We start from the raw sequence: 14,111 nt of genomic DNA, 5'->3' as shown, positions 1-14,111 counted from the left end.
AGTGTTTAAAGAAATTAAACTCCCAATCAAACTCCTGTGAAAGACCGAAAGCAGGGCTCCGTAAGCGGAGTAGACTGCGCTTTATTTCATTTAAAATGGTAAAGAAATAGTTAAGTTATCTTTGTTTAAAGTATTCTTTTCAAATCAAAACATTGCCTTCCGACGTAGCATTTATGACGCAATTTATCACGTGGTATACACACACTGATATTTGGCAGTATAGTTTAATGGAATCCAGTCCACATATAGGTGTTTTTTGGAAGCTTGTTGGCCCCATTATACTTTGATAACACTTGCAAGGTGTTCCCTTGTACAAAAAAAATAAATATGTAAAACGAATCCCGAACTGTACAAATGTACAGACTGCAATAACTTTTCATGGGCGGATCCAGAATTTTTAGTGAGAGGGTGCGTAACTTAGGGGCGTAAACATTTGAACCGAAATTTATTCGGTTTAAATTTTATGAGAATGTTGTCCGAAATGGTGCATGTTGGGCGTATATTAATACTTTTTTTTCTCTTTATTGAAATAAAAAGTATATTGGACAATTTAAGGGGGGGGGGGGGGGGCTACGCCCCCTCCTACCTGGATTTGCTAGTTCTTTACATTTTCTCACATATATCTTACATTCAAGTAATGGTCCAGCAAACACATTTAAAATGATACCTAACTTTAACTTAAATATTAATGTAGCCATCAAAAAACTGTATTATTAATAACCAGTCAGTGGTAACCACGGACCCCAAGATCCGGTGAATAGCGGGGACTTTGAATTTCATTCCAGCAAATCCAGGCTAAAATCCCCGCCCTGCAAGGACGAACAGATGGTTAAATCCCCGACAAATGCACCCGCACCCTAGGGAAACTAGGTAACGTCCATTCCTCGCTATTTTTAAACCGAAGACAAAAACACCGCGTTCTCCCGGCACTGCGGGGCCAACTAAAAGGTCAAAACACGGCCCATTTCCCCGGCTATCCCCGGCTATCCCCGGTATACCCCCCGGGCCATTTCCCCGGCTATCCCCGGTATACCCCCGGCCCTGGGGGTCCGTGTTTGCAATTGACTGGTGCATCATGGGAAGGATTCCTTAAGAAACGCACGATGGCTCATTATATCGGGTTTACTTTTAGTGGAAACCTCTCTTACCAAAGAGAATATAACATAGGAATGTATACGTTTTATTGGTAAATATTTCAAAATTTTATTTCGTTTTTCTCAGAAGCATACACACATAAGTACCGTATACAATACAGCTATATACCATAGGGTCAATATTCTAAAACATTTTAAGTATTTTCCTAACTTAAGTCGTTTACCTTAGTTTAAGTCATTTTATCATATAATAAAGTGACTTTCTATGTGAAATATCTAAAATGTATTGTTTTCAATTAATTAATAAAAAAATAAAACTTTTCTATGAAAGACACATATAAAAAAACCCACTAAATTTACTATGAACATATGAGGAAGTTGACTTTATTTAAAAAATAACTTAAGAAATTTTATGAATACCGCCTCAAAGCCCCTTTTCAAAAGAATATCTTTGATATAATGTAAGTAATCCTTTATATTTTTAAATTAAAATATTATGATAATAAAATTTGCCACTCGATGTGGTAGTCTTTATTAAGCATATTTCATTAGCGACAGTAAAGAGAAAAAAAAATCGATATTTAACATATATTTTAAAATGATTTTTTACTCTATTTTCATACTATATAGAAAGCATAAAGTCTCAAACATTTGTTTAAATAGTTTTGCAAAGTATGCTGGTATAATATAATTATTCAGTGCATGTCATCTTTCGCAACATTGTTTTATATGTGTTGAATCATAATGAAAATAGAAAAATAAGAAGAAAAAAACATATCTTAGCTGTAAACGTTATAAGGCCGTGTCACACTGTAAGGAATTGAAACCGCGAGTTTCCACGAGTGCTGACGAATTATAACTCGCCGAAAATGCCACGAGATGCCACCGAGTTTTCCGATGCTGGGGACATCAGTTCGACACCTGCTCGAGTTCACTTTCCCATGTATCGTTATACGATAGTAATACGAGACGATTCTATTTGTCTGGAGTTTAAGCAAAATCGGTACGATCTGTGTGCGACACTATCGACTATCGTAAAGATTTCTCCAAGAACATACGAGTTTAAGCGAGTCTAGATGAGTTTTACCGATATGTGCACGTGATTATGGCGAGTTACTACGAGTGAACAACAAGAAAGGAAGGCACATTTTGATCTGGGTATAAATTCTGGTGGTACCGTACATCAGTTCATCGAAACTCGCTACAGTGTGACACGGGCTAACGCTGATTTAAAGTTCTTGGGTTCAGCCGTGAGTGTACGGGCAGAATATATACGATAAATGTCCTTACGATAATTTTATTGAAAAGCAGCTTATGCCAAAAAAGGGGGCCCGGTGCTTTATATACATATATATACTAATGCAGAAATAGCCAACATCCAAACAGTCATTCTCATGGTACTGCCGCTGCTAATTTCATTCTCTTTCACATCGACCATGGCGCACGACTCCGGGTCCGAATATCTCCCCACACACGAGGAATAGGCCATCACGTGCGCTATGTAGCTTTGCTCGTGCACCCCATGGAATAGATGACTCATCGGACCACGTGCGTAGATTCCAACGTCCTCGCCCCCGTGCGTCTCCGATTCGAGTTTGACTCCTGATTGTTGTACGAAGTCCTTGTGGCCTTAAACAGACATTTCAAATGAGTTATTACATATTTAATGAAACAAAAACGATTCAAGTAGAATATGCATTTTGACAGCGAAATCATATGACATGCTTCACATACTGGTGAAATTGTTTAAAAAAAAAAATGTTCTTTATTCAAATGTGTTCAAAGTTGGCTTGAAGTGTGTTAAACTTAAATTTTTAGTAAATAAACATTTCTAAAATAATTTCATAGCACAGTGGTTAAGAGCATGGGTTTATCATGAAATTTCCCGATTGTAAATTCATAGAAAAATATTTACACCTCATTTTCCATTCCTTAAATGAACCGCCTTTCGGCAATTGCGTTCATCAATCGATGAACGCAACATCTTCGGATATGTTCGGATCGTAATTCATTGCATAACAATATACATGAAAGCTATTGATCTTGTTATTGTTTGTATTGTGTCCCGTAAAATATAGATCAACATTTTAAAAGGTGTTAGTTTATTATATTTTAAATATATTGGTACCAGAAGTGTTTCAATTTTACGTTTTAAAGTGATTTCAAGTGGTTGATCTTTTCCCGCGTTATTGTGACGTCATTTGAAAAAAAATGTTTCCGGTTATAGTCGGGTCGTTCTATTTACAGAATAGGTAAGAACGGATTACTGAAAGGTTTTCTTTTATGAAATAAATTATTTTTTTACCAATTCTTGAATGAAATAATGAACTAATGGTGTAAATATAAGGAATGAATTTCGGGGTTGATGTCATTATCGGGGATATAAACGCAATTGAGTTGGTCAAAGTACGCGTGGAGTCCTTTGGACTCCACACACATTACCAATCCAATTGCGTTCATACCCTGATAATGACATCAACCCCGCAATTCATTCCTTAAGTAAGAACTCTCGATCCATATCACAAGCCCATAGGCGGATAGGTAATCAAATAGGGTCATAACAATCATACTGTAAAAATAAAAAAATAAAAAATCCAAAACGGTAGTTGAAGCAAGTATTTCGTCATGCCTTCATATTCTTATACAGCAAACTCAAACCAACTACCTACCTGTATCAACACTGGTCAAGTTCGGCCTAGATTCATTCAGTCCTGTTGCGTATCCACCGGGTCCGTTTGTGTACCCCAGGGTAGTGAAAGGCTGGCTGTCTCCCGCTAGTTTTAGGTGTTCACCTTTGTCGTCCGTTAGTCCTAGGTAAAAATAAACATTTATGAACAGTATATAGATAACCAATACTTTTAGAATTGGAACAAGTATCTCCCATGAACGAGTGTGTGAGGTGGGTTTATCCCAACCCGGGTGTGTGGGGTTTTGCGGAAACGAGGTTTACCTCGCCCCTTGGGCACAGAGGTGAGATGTTTAGCTTATATATAATTGCCTTGATTAGTCTCTTTTGGAGAAGCCCGAAATAATATATAAATATACTCGATTATTTCAGTAAATGTGTATGTTTTTATTTACAGTTATATGCCGGTGAAAAATAGACTAAGTGACATCGCAAATGTTTTATAACTGCAAAGTCAGCCAACAATAAGAAATACCTTTGAGTATAATGCTATAGTAAGAACTAATTATATATTATACCAAATATATCATTCCCACGTGACGGATATCCACCCATTGTGAATACGTGGGAGTGGTCGGCAGTGGTCACAATGAGCGTATCACTCTCGCTGGTTTTGGTGACCCCTGTCCGTATGGCATCGTCAAAAGCGATGACCTCATGGAGTGCTCGTTTAGCCATGGAGGCGTGGTGTCCGTGATCGATACGCCCACCTGTGGTTTTTAAAAAAAAAAAATCACTGTGTGAAATATACAAACTGAAACATAGAAATATATAAGAAATACTTTCAATTCTTATTAATCAAGGTGTAAAAATGTTTTACTTCGTTTAAGGGTTATTGATTTACAATTGTGTTAATCCTCGTGAACTTGGTTCAAATAAAGCAGCAATGGAAGCGTAATGTCTACTTCATGTCATCAATGTTGTGTTACTTTACATGTATGTATAAAAAGTGATAAAATAACGCAACGGTATTAGCGAACTAGAGCTAGGACAATATACTGTGTTATAATTATGTCTTTTTCATTGTTTACAATGTTAACAGAACAGAACAGAACAGAACAGAATTTTATTAGACGTATACCATCACAGTACATAGTCAAATAATATCAAACACATTTACAAATATGAATTCAACAAATCACATAATACAGAACCGATGTAGGTTGAATACAAATAGAAAAAGTAAGTTGTCATGACAGACATTATTAATGTCTTAAGGATATGTATCCACGTGTAATTTTTATGGAGAAATTATACCCGGTGAAAACCTTTGGAGCATCCATTTAATATATAAAACCATTGTAAAGAACATTGCATTTAATAATGCATTTTAATGTTTTTTCGTAGCCGTGCATTTTATACTGTTTATTTCTCTCTCTTTGTATAGCTTCTTTTACAAATGATGCTTTAACTTTGAATCTAGGTTTAATATTGTTAGCGTCATGTTTTATATCGCCAGTGTCGTTGAGAATTATCTTCTTCTTTTGAAACTGTCATAGCCTTTAGCTTGATCTCACGTGACACTAAACAGCCAATCATTATACCTGGTAGCCATTACTGACAGTTAAAAAATCGTGGTCGAAAGCCTCGTATTTATGTGTATTTGCAAGGATGTTTTTCTCTAATTAAAATGTCAAACCACTTGTGTTATTAACCCTTAACATTTCATATTATAATATGGTCAAAGAACTTATTATTGATTGGTCAATATTTATCCAATTATAACTACTAACCAATCGAATTGTTTTAATGAACAACTAGGCAAAAGATCACCTGTGAACAACTTGATCAAACAACTAGGCAAAAGATCACCTGTGGGCAACTTGATCAAACAACTAGGCAAAAGATCACCTGTGAACAACTTGATCAAATAACTAGGCAAAAGATCACCTGTGGAAAACTTGATCAAACAACTAGGCAAAAGATCCCATGTGGACAACTTGATCAAACAACTAGGCAAAAGATCCCATGTGGACAACTTGATCAAACAACTAGGCAAAAGATCCCATGTGGACAACTTGATCAAACAACTAGGCAAAAGATCCCATGTGGACAACTTGATCAAACAACTAGGCAAAAGATCACCTGTGAACAACTTGATCAAACAACTAGGCAAAAGATCCCATGTGTACAACTTGATCAAACAACTAGGCAAAAGATCACCTGTGGACAACTTGATCAAACAACTAGGCAAAAGATCCCATGTGGACAACTTGATCAAACAACTAGGCAAAAGATCCCATGTGGACAACTTGATCAAACAACTAGGCAAAAGATCCCATGTGGACAACTTGATCAAATAACTAGGCAAAAGATCCCATGTGTACAACTTGATCAAACAACTAGGCAAAAGATCCCATGTGGACAACTTGATCAAACAACTAGGCAAAAGATCCCATGTGTACAACTTGATCAAACAACTAGGCAAAAGATCCCATGTGGACAACTTGATCAAACAACTAGACAAAAGATCCCATGTGTACAACTTGATCAAACAACTAGGCAAAAGATCACCTGTGGACAACTTGATCAAACAACTAGGCAAAAGATCCCATGTGGACAACTTGATCAAACAACTAGGCAAAAGATCCCATGTGTACAACTTGATCAAACAACTAGGCAAAAGATCCCATGTGGACAACTTGATCAAATAACTAGGCAAAAGATCCCATGTGTACAACTTGATCAAACAACTAGGCAAAAGATCCCATGTGGACAACTTGATCAAATAACTAGGCAAAAGATCCCATGTGGACAACTTGATCAAGCAACTAGGCAAAAGATCCCATGTGGACAACTTGATCAAAAGAACTGAAATGGATATACCGCAGAAAGTTGGATTCAAACATCTTTGTAGCCTTACATTGTAAGGACCTCAATGGAAATAAGGGTTCCCTGTGACCTTTTTGAGTTATCCTTGGTGCTGGTATGCAGGGCATGGACCAGTAATATTTGCATGTACCTAATATTTTTATGTTTACTGTATATGTTGTTTTGATTGTCCATGTTATGCACTCAATGCCGAAATAAATTTATCTGTCTATCTACCGTGGAACTATTAGTGCAAGAATCAGTCAAAGGGACATGATAATGACGTTGACTGTTTAACTGATACTACGTTTGCAATGTAATACACTACGAAAATTGTCATGTCCAATGTTGGAGATCGAAGATTAATAATGATTCAGAGGCATTAATCAGTACAGTCCAAATTGTTAAGTCATTTAATTTTTAGAATTGCCAAATATGTTACACATTGACCATGTGCCACTAATATAATACCTTCAACTAATAGGAAGAACCCTTTTTCGTTTTTCTTTAGAATATCAATGGCCTTTTCCGTCATTTCGGCCAGAGTCGGCTCCCCTGCAACATCTGTATCTCTGTCGAGTACGTATTGCATATGGCTACTTTCAAAAAGACCTGAAAATAAAAGTTCAAAATTTAGCAGGTGATATCGGTTTTACGTTTTAAATTTTGAATGCGTAGGTGATAGCATTAGTCGGGGACTATAATAGTTTTGGACAATCTTTTCTCCTATCCAAGAAAACTATATCCTAATATTTGGTCATGCTCAAATCCTTATCATGTCATACGGCAAACATAAAAAAGAACATGAATGAAAAAAATAAAATAAACAGCATTGTTACTATATTTTGTTTAACTGCGGTGGGAAAAACACATTTATAGTTTAATATAGCCTTCAATAAATTAAAGTCTACAATGATCTAGGTGTCTTTATCTTGAGCCTCGTCAAAAGAACTTCTTGTGGACTTTCAAAGTGAATACAGGTAGCGGTTTCTTGCGAGAAACGGCTCAAGCCACTTTTATGTGAGCTTGTAACAAGTCCTTCTATTCAAACTACAGTCCACTCGACTATAATAATGGTTAAAAGCTGATTAGCTAACACATCTATATGAATTAGATCCATGAACATCAATATTGCCCAGTTACAGCTTTACAACAACACAATACAAAAGTTTACCCATAACGTAATCGGTATCTTGTGGATTGATGTTGTCAAAGTCCGTCTTGTTCCAAACATATTTGTATCTGCGGTCTTTACCGTTTTGTATGGACTTCCATTCCTAAGGAAAAAATGTTAAATGTTTAGAACAGTGTCATTGAAAAGTCTTAAAAAAGCTGCAATTAATGAAGAAACTTAAAATTAGGTTTAATTGGAGCCTCTGTAATCAAACAATTTGTACTTTTAGAAGAGGAGGTGCATCTTTTTACTTTAAGTGTGGAGTACCAGGTGAACTTGTTCAATTATTTGGCAACTGGAAGTCGGGCTGCTATTTACGTTTTTTACGTTTTTCTGACATATCTTTGATTCAGGCCGCTAGACATGTAGCTCTGTCAAATTAATTTTTTTAGCCGAGTTTTTGTTTTGGGTGATTTGGCTGCTATTGTTCTGTATCATATGTGTGTAATAATTATGCAGCCTTTTTTCGGCCAAAATAACATATATTTTCATATCATGTGTTTTAATTATTCCCGAAATAATTAAAGTTGTTTTTTTAAATGTCGCAAAGTATTTTTTAGCTTCCGCCAATAGTAACTCGTAATGGTTTTGGTTTTAATCAAAGGTATCCTAAATGTATACTGATTGGTCAATAGATATCCAATAAAAACGATTAACCAATCAATTCATTTTAAAGAGTCAACTAGCCAAAATGTATCCAGTGGATCGCAACTGACTGACTGAACGTTTTTTAGCTGCAGAAATCTATGAATAGAACGATAGCGGTAACATCAAAAGCCGATAAATCAGTAACATACTTTCATGGTCTGCTGTAAAGTCATTCTACTCAAACGCTGTTAAAGCCTTTTATAAAGGCTTCAGATGTGAGTGCCAGCAAATAGTTAAACATGCAACTTTTCCATTTACACACATATATATATATATACATGCAAACATGTGTATTTACTTACTATAAATCAGAATCATAGCAAACACAATAATTCAAGTCAAATTCTAACCTCAACGAGGTCCCGATCTAGTCTTCCATCTGTTATGATGCCATTTTCCGGGTCTTCTGTATTATTCATCAAAAATTTCGACCGTCCTCCACCAAAAACCACCTTAAAATTAAAGTTGGCATGATTCAGAGCGTACAAAATCATGAGTTTTCTTACTGAAAACTTTAGGGAAAATAAAATGCTAAAATAGTTATTTCGTAATAATATTGCTTAAGATAATATATACAGTTTTTGTTCACAAGAACCACTAAATATAAGTCTGTACAATAATGTAAATGATTTATGCTGATACACTTACGTATAGGACAATGAATTAAATTCGTACATCAGACACGAGAGCCTGCGAAACGTCTACGGGTACATATGACCTACTTTTTGCGTACTACGTCATCAGCGTGTGTGTACACTGTACACATTCAGAGTATCATTCATGTAAGATGGGTCCTTACTTTGAAAGTGTTTTTTCAAGTATCAGCGAGCCTACATGTACAGGTTTAAAGTGAAATTTTGCAAACGACTTTAAGACTCAACTTCAACGAGTACGTAAACGTGTAGCTACACGTTTTAGTACACGTTCAAGTCTAGTTTCGTAACCTCTCTGATAACAAGTTTACAACACCTGAATATTCGGGTTCTCTATCAGCTGTGCCGCTATATCCTTAACGCTGCAGTTAGCAACGTCTGCCATGTCATTGTCATTCTCCCAATTCCTTTCTGGAATGCTGGCATACAGAGCGCCGGGTGTTGCGTGTGTCACTCGGGTGGTGGTAACTATACCCACTGATTTACCTGGAAGGGAAACTTATACCTATATGACATTCATGCTCCGTGCTTAAGCTAACAGTTATGCCATTGCCAATTTTACTACTAAAAAGTATTTCACTCTGGGGTGATGACATAAAGGACTACGGGGGTTGCATGGGCCACTCGGTTGGTGGTAACTATACCGACTGATTTACCTGCAAGGATAAGAGATACACTTATGCCATCCATGTCCCTGCTTATAACAGACCTTCTCGTCCTTGTCAGTTACCTCATTTTACATTGGTGTGTTGACATAAAGGGCCTATGTCGTCGCTTGGGTAACCCTGGTTGTGGTCAAGGGCGGTTCCAGGACTTGATGTTAGAGGGAATATGTTGGACACAAAATGTAGGGCGTGCTCTCCTTCCGCTTAAAAAACAACAGCCAAACTTCGACTCTGAACGTTGTATAAGGGATTTGGGTGCTCCCCCGAGATGATTGTGGCTAATTTAAGACGAAAATGGCCCATTATATTGGAATGTTTGCTTATATTTTTACCATATTGACGCAATGTTTGCACATTCATAACGAATGGGGCAGAAGATGCGCCACCTGGATCAGCGAATTGTGGTGACTATGTCAATATATGTACCAGACAGTATAAGAGAACAGGTAAATTTAACAATGTTTCAAGTGACTCCCATGCAAATGTCATTTCCCCAATTTTGCTGTCATGGTGCGTTGGATAAAAGGATAAATGATGTAGTCCAGGTAACACGAGTGGTGAAAAAACCAAAAGGTTTTCCTATGTTCATGGAAAATGTGTTTACAATTCTGACCCTATCTTTATTGGTGACATAGTGAACATCTCTGGATCTGGCGTGTAGTTAACACATCATAAGGTCGTCGAGTAAACTCCTATGTCATTGTCATGTTTCAAATTCCTCTTTATATGAAACTATATCTCCATGTCAAATCACTCCAGTATTGGTGATAGTGTCAACGTATTGTTGAAAATATCACCGGACATTTCATGTGCCACCAGTGCAGGCGGAATTCGCTTGGTGGTGAAAAAATATCCTTGGATTATTCACTGTTTGTGCTGTTAACCCTTCTTAACTGTGAACACCAAAGCTCATATTTGGTTATTCTTTCAAATAACGGGCATAACTCGTAAATTATTAAATTGATCGGCTTTGCTTAACATGTGCGTATTGCCTCTGGTAATATGTGTGCTAAGTCACATGTTTATATCTTGAGCTAGGTTTAACATTTTGTACAACAATGACGCCGCCGCCGACAACGACACCGAGGCTATGACCTGGACTTTTTTTTTGAAAACTAGACGAAATAAGAATAGTCCTACTATAAAACGCCATTTTACGTTTACACTAACTTCTTTGAAACTTTACCGTTGTCACAAGGTTTATGGCAAATTCACTTGTCCGTTTATTTTTCATTGTAATATTGAATGTTGGTAATTGACCGACGAATTTTTGGATAAAATAATAAATCAAACGCCGACATACATATAGATTCATATAGAACACTAGATACTTGGGGCTCGTATGATGCGTTACAGAAGTAACAAATATTATTTTCAAACGGTTATCCTTCTTTTGGTAAAACATAGTTTTGAACCAACTAACTTTTTCTAACAATAATTATTTATACCTGCTGCCAACGACCAATCTAGGATACTCTCTATTTTAGCCTCGTCCGTAAAGGAGCAGTTTGACCGACGGGCGCTCGCATCCAAGCCCATTGTGCCAAGATTGGCTTTAACGCCCGTATAGTAGGCTGTCGCTGTTGCCGAGGAATCGGGTGTTTGTGCATCTTGGTTATATGTCTGAAAGATAGGTTGCAGTGTGTATTGACCACGCCAAAAATGCTTTTCTAGCACACCGGATAGCGATTCCCGGTGAATTCAGCCGTGCTGGAAAAGTCTTTCCGGCACCGATTTGCTTAATGAGACACGCACTGTGACGGATTATTTTATTTCGTTTATCATATTTTCTCTTTATGTAATCATTATAATAATTATTATGAGTTTTCAAAATATATATATATATATATATATATATATATATATATATATATATATATATATATATATATATATATATATATATATATATATATAAACATTAACTAAACAAAAATATAGCTTCAAAACAAAACAAAATAGCCGTTAAAAGATGTTGTTGTTTTTTAAGAAATTTCTTGACGTATGCAATTAATAAAATATACTGCGCGTCATACTGTCAGTAAACATCACCACCCGCGCTTTTTCACCAAAAAGTAAGTTAAGGTATGTTCGAAAAAAATAAAAACATGTGTTTCCGGTCCGGATAGAATATCTGACCCTCGGTCACGCTGCGTAGCCGGTATCATGGCAAGCCTCGTTACCTGGCGAAATAGGTGCCCTCGGGTCGGATTATTCTATCCGGCCGGAAACACATGACAAATATTATAAATACGTCATATAGAACGTGTCTCAGTTAAAATGTTAAAACCAAGGAACTTGGTAGCAAGGTTGTTTTTCCAACTTAATTTAGACACGGTGCAGCCCTACGCCGCCCAAGGGCCTCCGTTCTTTACCCGAGGTTGGGTGTTGGTCTAGTCTTATTCAAAACACTTTTGAAATCCTGTATTTAGAAGTATGGTTTTGAAACTTTATGGCCAAGGTTAAAGTTTTTGCAAGATAAAAAAAACAGACGATAATGATAATGAGTTTTGTTATGGGCTTACAATTGATAACCTACCTTCGATAATGCCACATGTGGGAATTCTTCAAAAACTAATTTTGATTCCTCTCCTGGTTGACCTTGAAGTTGACCTTTAAGTATCCTAGCAGCGGTTACCGTGGAAATACCCATACCATCTCCAAGGAAGATGATAACATTCTTGGCCACACCGATATTCGGTTTAAGTTTCCTGGCTTTGTTAATATCAGCTTTGCCAAGGTCATTCCAATACTGCGGTGCTGAAACAGGGTCGTTTGGTTTAATTCAAACTGGTTACAAAAAATATACGACTTTTCAATACTGCGGTGCAGAAAAGGGAATGTTTGGATTAATTCGAACTGGTCTACGAAATACATTAAGCTAGCCAACACTGCGGTGCTGAAACAGGATCGTTTGGCTGAATTTTAAACTGGTCTACGAAAAAAATATACTTGTCAACAATGCGGTGCTGAAAAGGGGATGTTTGACTTAACTCAAACCGGTCTACAATAACATTAGGTTTGTCGATACTGCGGTACTGAAAGTTTAACTCAAATTGGTCTACAAAATACATTAGACTTGTAGGACTGCGACCATGAAACAGAAATGTTCGGCTTTATTCGAATTGGTCTACAAAATGCATTAAGCTAGTCAACACTGCGGTACTGTAACAAGAATGTTTGGCATAATTTAAAATGGTCTACAAAATACTTTAAGCTAGTCAACACTGCGGTACTGTAACAAGAATGTTTGGCATAATTTAAAATGGTCTACGAAATACTTTAAGCTAGTCAACACTGCGGTAATGAAACTGGAGTGTTGGGCTTAACTCAAACTGGTCTACAAAATCACAAGGCTTGTCAATATTGCGGTACTGACGGCTTAACTCAAACTGGTCTACAAAATCACAAGGCTTGTCAATATTGCAGTACTGTCGGCTTAACTCAAACTGGTCTACAAAATCACAAGGCTTGTCAATATTGCGGTACTGTCGGCTTAACTCAAACTGATCTACAAAATCACAAGGCTTGTCAATATTGCGGTACTGTCGGTTTACCTCAAACTAGTCTACAAAATCACAAGGCTTGTCAATATTGCGGTACTGTCGGCTTACCTCAAACTGGTCTACAAAATCACAAGGCTTGTCAATATTGCGGTACTGTCGGTTTAACTCAAACTGGTCTACAAAATCACAAGGCTTGTCAATATTGCGGTACTGTCGGTTTAACACAAACTGGTCTACAAAATCACAAGGCTTGTCAATATTGCGGTACTGTCGGCTTAACTAAATGGTCTACAAAATCATAAGGCTTGTCAATATTGCGGTACTGTCGGCTTAACTCAAACTGGTCTACAAAATCACAAGGCTTGTCAATATTGCGGTACTGTCGGCTTAACTCAAACTGGTCTACAAAATCACAAGGCTTGTCAATATTGCGGTACTGTCGGCTTAACTCAAACTAGACTACAAAATCACAACGCTTGTCAATATTGCGGTACTGTCGGTTTACCTCAAACTAGTCTACAAAATCACAAGGCTTGTCAATATTGCGGTACTGTCGGTTTACCTCAAACTAGTCTACAAAATCACAAGGCTTGTCAATATTGCGGTACTGTCGGCTTAACTCAAACTAGTCTACAAAATCACAAGGCTTGTCAATATTGCGGTACTGTCGGTTTACCTCAAACTAGTCTACAAAATCACAAGGCTTGTCAATATTGCGGTACTGTCGGCTTAACTCAAACTGGTCTACTAAATCACAAGGCTTGTCAATATTGCGGTACTGTCGGCTTAACTCAAACTGGTCTACAAAATCACAAGGCTTGTCAATATTGCGGTACTGTCGGCTTAACTCAAACTGGTCAACAAAATCACAAGG

General features: G+C 37.0%; 1 protein-coding gene across 2 annotated transcripts in view; it reads right to left on the bottom strand.

Annotated features, from left to right (window-relative positions):
• Positions 1 to 1,167: 1,167 nt before the first annotated feature.
• The window catches only part of LOC128245408 (alkaline phosphatase-like), a 29,774-nt gene continuing 16,830 nt past the window's right edge, over positions 1,168 to 14,111 (bottom strand). For both annotated transcript variants that reach the window (XM_052963544.1, XM_052963546.1), the window contains 9 exons: positions 12,271 to 12,491; positions 11,180 to 11,354; positions 9,383 to 9,552; positions 8,764 to 8,865; positions 7,766 to 7,868; positions 7,063 to 7,203; positions 4,299 to 4,490; positions 3,764 to 3,904; positions 1,168 to 2,723 (listed from right to left, as the gene is read on the bottom strand). In XM_052963544.1, coding sequence (XP_052819504.1) covers positions 2,434 to 2,723; positions 3,764 to 3,904; positions 4,299 to 4,490; positions 7,063 to 7,203; positions 7,766 to 7,868; positions 8,764 to 8,865; positions 9,383 to 9,552; positions 11,180 to 11,354; positions 12,271 to 12,491 — 1,535 coding nt within the window. In that variant the 3' untranslated portion in view covers positions 1,168 to 2,433. The remainder of the gene's footprint in view (positions 2,724 to 3,763; positions 3,905 to 4,298; positions 4,491 to 7,062; positions 7,204 to 7,765; positions 7,869 to 8,763; positions 8,866 to 9,382; positions 9,553 to 11,179; positions 11,355 to 12,270; positions 12,492 to 14,111) is intronic.

Source organism: Mya arenaria, chromosome 9 (genome assembly GCF_026914265.1).
Source record: "Mya arenaria isolate MELC-2E11 chromosome 9, ASM2691426v1".
NCBI classification, from domain to species: domain Eukaryota; kingdom Metazoa; phylum Mollusca; class Bivalvia; order Myida; family Myidae; genus Mya; species Mya arenaria.
Note: the sequence above shows the minus strand (reverse complement) of the source record. Positions and strands in the feature narration are given on the sequence as shown.